This window comes from Crocodylus porosus, unplaced genomic scaffold (genome assembly GCF_001723895.1).
Source record: "Crocodylus porosus isolate Cpor-Errol unplaced genomic scaffold, CroPor_comp1, whole genome shotgun sequence".
NCBI classification, from domain to species: Eukaryota; Metazoa; Chordata; order Crocodylia; family Crocodylidae; genus Crocodylus; species Crocodylus porosus.
The window spans coordinates 11959738-11963112 of NW_017728907.1; the positions used below are offsets into that span (position 1 = coordinate 11959738).

At 48.2% G+C, this 3375-nt stretch overlaps 1 protein-coding gene across 2 annotated transcripts in view; it reads left to right on the forward strand.

The window, feature by feature from the left end:
* Positions 1-361: 361 nt before the first annotated feature.
* REG4 (regenerating family member 4) overlaps positions 362-3375 on the forward strand; it is a 22410-nt gene continuing 19396 nt past the window's right edge. Inside the window, exons 1-2 of one of the 2 annotated variants that reach the window (XM_019530740.1) lie at positions 362-898; positions 2086-2171. In XM_019530740.1, the coding sequence (XP_019386285.1) occupies positions 2105-2171 (67 nt within the window). In that variant the 5' untranslated portion in view covers positions 362-898; positions 2086-2104. Of the gene's footprint in view, positions 899-949; positions 2172-3375 lie in introns of those variants that run through there. The other variant, XM_019530741.1, reaches the window with a different exon arrangement.

Below are 3375 nucleotides of genomic sequence, written 5' to 3' on the forward strand. Positions count from 1 at the left end.
CGTCCCATCCCTCCTTGCTTTGCTCCTTGAGAGGGGTCCCTATCCCCATCCCTGTCCCCTGGGAGTCCCTGAAGTCACCATGGACAGAGGGCATACCAGCAGCCCATCTCACTCACCCCACTGGAGGGGGGCTGTGGGCCTCGGCATCCCACCTCCAGACTGTTGACACCTAAGAAAGAGCCTCAAAGTGGAGCCTGCATCTTGACCAGATGTACTTTGATGACAGCCCTAGGATTGGTAGATACAGAATTGTTTAATTGTTTGTATTGTTGTTTTTTTGTTCTTACTCCGTATCAGTAAATTCCCATATTATTGACTGGCAGGTGGTGTGGTTGGTCTGAGGGTTGTGCCCACCCGAAACAAAGGTATAGGTGCTGGGTCCAAATCGTGTGTCAACAGCAGCTGTGCCTGCTGTGTGGGGCTGTTTGTGAGTGGGTGTCAGGGTGGGAAATTCACTAGAACTGCAAAGCTTTGCCTTAGGTGCCTGCTAGAGCCTCTTCAGCAGCATCTGGTTATGATGTGGGCGTAGGCCACTGTCCTGACCTGGTCAAATGATCCATAGGTCTTAACTAGTTGGTGGTGGAGCCCACATTCTTCATAAAACACTTAACTTTATTTACCTTTTGGGAAATATTTTCAGCCACCCGATGTATGTATTGACGAACTAGGCGTGGCCCTTCCTCATGCTTCTGGAGTAACATCTAAAACAAACAGGCAAGAGTCTGCTGATTGTTGTGAGGGGGGAATTATGAGTTGTAATTACAGTTTTTATGGCCAGAGTTATTGATTCTTGACTGATTGGCTCCAGTTACATGGCGTAGATATATAGGAGCACTCATACTCCTTGCCCACCTTGGGGATCTTGAAGAAGTTGCTACTGCTGATCATCATAAAACAGGTAAAACTGATATTAAAAAGCTGGCTATAGTGCAAATCCAGAGGCTGGCTGGGTCCTTCACAGGGGCTCAGCAAGTGCATCTAGCTGAAGTCCATGACTACTTGGTCTCTCTGAAGGTTTTCTTCTATCTTGGTTCATGAAAGTCTGGCTGAGTCTCATTTGTTGTGCGCATTGGTTTTTAGGCCAGTCCTTTGGACTCGCAATGAGGGAAGAATTTGCAGCTGTGCTTTAAACTTTCTCCCCTTGTTTAAATGGCCACCTCTGGAAGGACCCCAGTGATCTTTCTCCCTCTCGGAAGCTGGCAGAAAATAAATACTGTCCTTCCACGTATCCCTCTAAGGGCTGAGCTTCTCTCTTCTGAATCCCAGCCAGCCAAAGTGGATTAGTGCCAGTCAGCATGGCTTAGTCTGTGGCTACGGGGAGCCTCCAACAGAGAACCAGAGCTAGATACCCAGTGTCACTGAATGTCACTGGAAACTGGTTGCTGAATGTGCTTAGGGAGAATGTCAGAGTTGCCTCGTAATACATAGGAGAAATCAGAGATGGAAACTGTCCCAGGTAGGAGGGGAAGGAGGAGGTTGGGGAATGGCTTCCAGGCTGGGGAAGCAGCAGGACAGGGTGGGAAGCTGAGATTGGGATGAAGTGGCAAGGGGGGGCACTGTTAAGATTTGTAGAGAAGCAGGGCAGTGGGATGAGAGCAGAGATGCAGTGAGGTGCAATGGGGGATGGCTTTTGATGCTATTTCTTTAAGGAGACAGCCCCATTTAGACCTGATAAATGTTATTAGAGCTATGAGGTGGGCTCACAGCAAGAGTGACCTTTTCTTTGCATATTCACAAGAGAAGCCTCTAGCCCTACAGGTCCTGAGAGAAGGCAGAACACTGCACTGACAAAGGAGCTTATGGGCGTCCATCTTCACTGACACAACTGCAAGATGATAGTCATGGTGGCACCCATGTGTAAGGTGCCCAGGGTCTAGTTCTGGGGTAGCAAAGAGAGCTCCATGCCCAGAAGGAGCTAAGACCTCTGTCTCACCTTTAATCTGTTCTTCAACCACATGATGCAAATGGTGTTCCCAGGGAGGGGGGTATTGTGCCTTCTGTATAATAGATTGCCAGCTCCAGGTCGTTTCTGCCCCAGCAAAGGCCTCGGAGCCTTTAATGATGACTTTCCCTTGACTTTTCCAGGAAACAGTTAGGAAGAAGGATGTTGCTGTTAGAAACAGTTGTGCTTCTGCTGCTGCTGAGCTGCCCAGGCCTTGGGAAACGCACTGGTGAGTCTCTCTTCTTGGCTAGGCTTGGGCGTGAGGTTTAGTTCCCTTTCAGTGCTTTTTCCCTCATGCTGCCATCAGTCCTGTTGGCAGGTAGTTGGGTCTAGTGGTGAGAGAATGAACCTGGGAACCTGGCCAATGGCCTCCTGTGTGACCTTGATTAAGTCACGTTGCCATTCTGTGCCCCAGTGTTTCCTTTGTAAAGACCCCTGTGATTCAAGGACTGTACTGGGTGCTGCCTCAGGGAAGGCACTTTGCTTGCAACCAGAACTAACGAATCTGCATCCTCATCCAGCGAGTGGGCATGCTTCAGTATCTGCACATCAGTACCAGCCTTCCTGGACCATTCTCCTGGGGTTTAAGCTTCAGGCCTTGAGCCCCAGGTACATGAGCTATAGGCCTGCAGAACTGGTTTTTCAAACATCACTCTTGATCTCCCCTAACTGATGTACCAGGAAGAAATGCAGCAGAAGACACATCTCCCCTTGGCAAAGCCTCATGACTTGTGTCAGCAGGTAAACAAGGGACAGTGCATGTCATTTCAAGAATTTCCCAATACCCCAAAATTCAGGGAGGACACCAGTCCCAACCTGTGTGGAGGAGGCTTCAATCAGCCTTGGGCTGGGGGATTGAGAATGGTATCCCTGGCTGCCATCATCCCACTAGTAGAAAGTGTCTGGGTTGGCATAGTGTGCTCCATTGTCCATGAGGAGGTGCTTGGGGTCTGATGTCTTGGGTATGGAAGAGGAGACTCCTACCAGTGACTCAAGCTGTGCATGTTAGTCAAATGCCAGAGGGTAATAACCAGGAATCCTATCTTTTCTGCTTAAAAATCACAAATTCTCTGATTTAACACCTCCCCCCGAAATTCTCTGATTTTAAAAAAACCTCAAATCCATGTTTTCCCACAATTAAAATGAAACACCATTATATATAGGTATCAGTTGAACACAATGTTTTATTGATATATTTACAATTTTAAAGTAACCTGGAACCCTACCCGTACCTCAATCACTATAATATAATAAATTCTAAATACCTATACATTTTGGTGTTTGGGTTTTTTATCATGAAAAATCAGAGTTCTGTCTGCCCCCTTCACTCACCAGGATGCTGGTCCAGCTGCGGTTGTCCCCCCTACAGCTCTGTGGCCCTAAGCAGCCTTGATACACCAGTGTGCTGCCCCTGCCCATGCAGTGCACCTCAC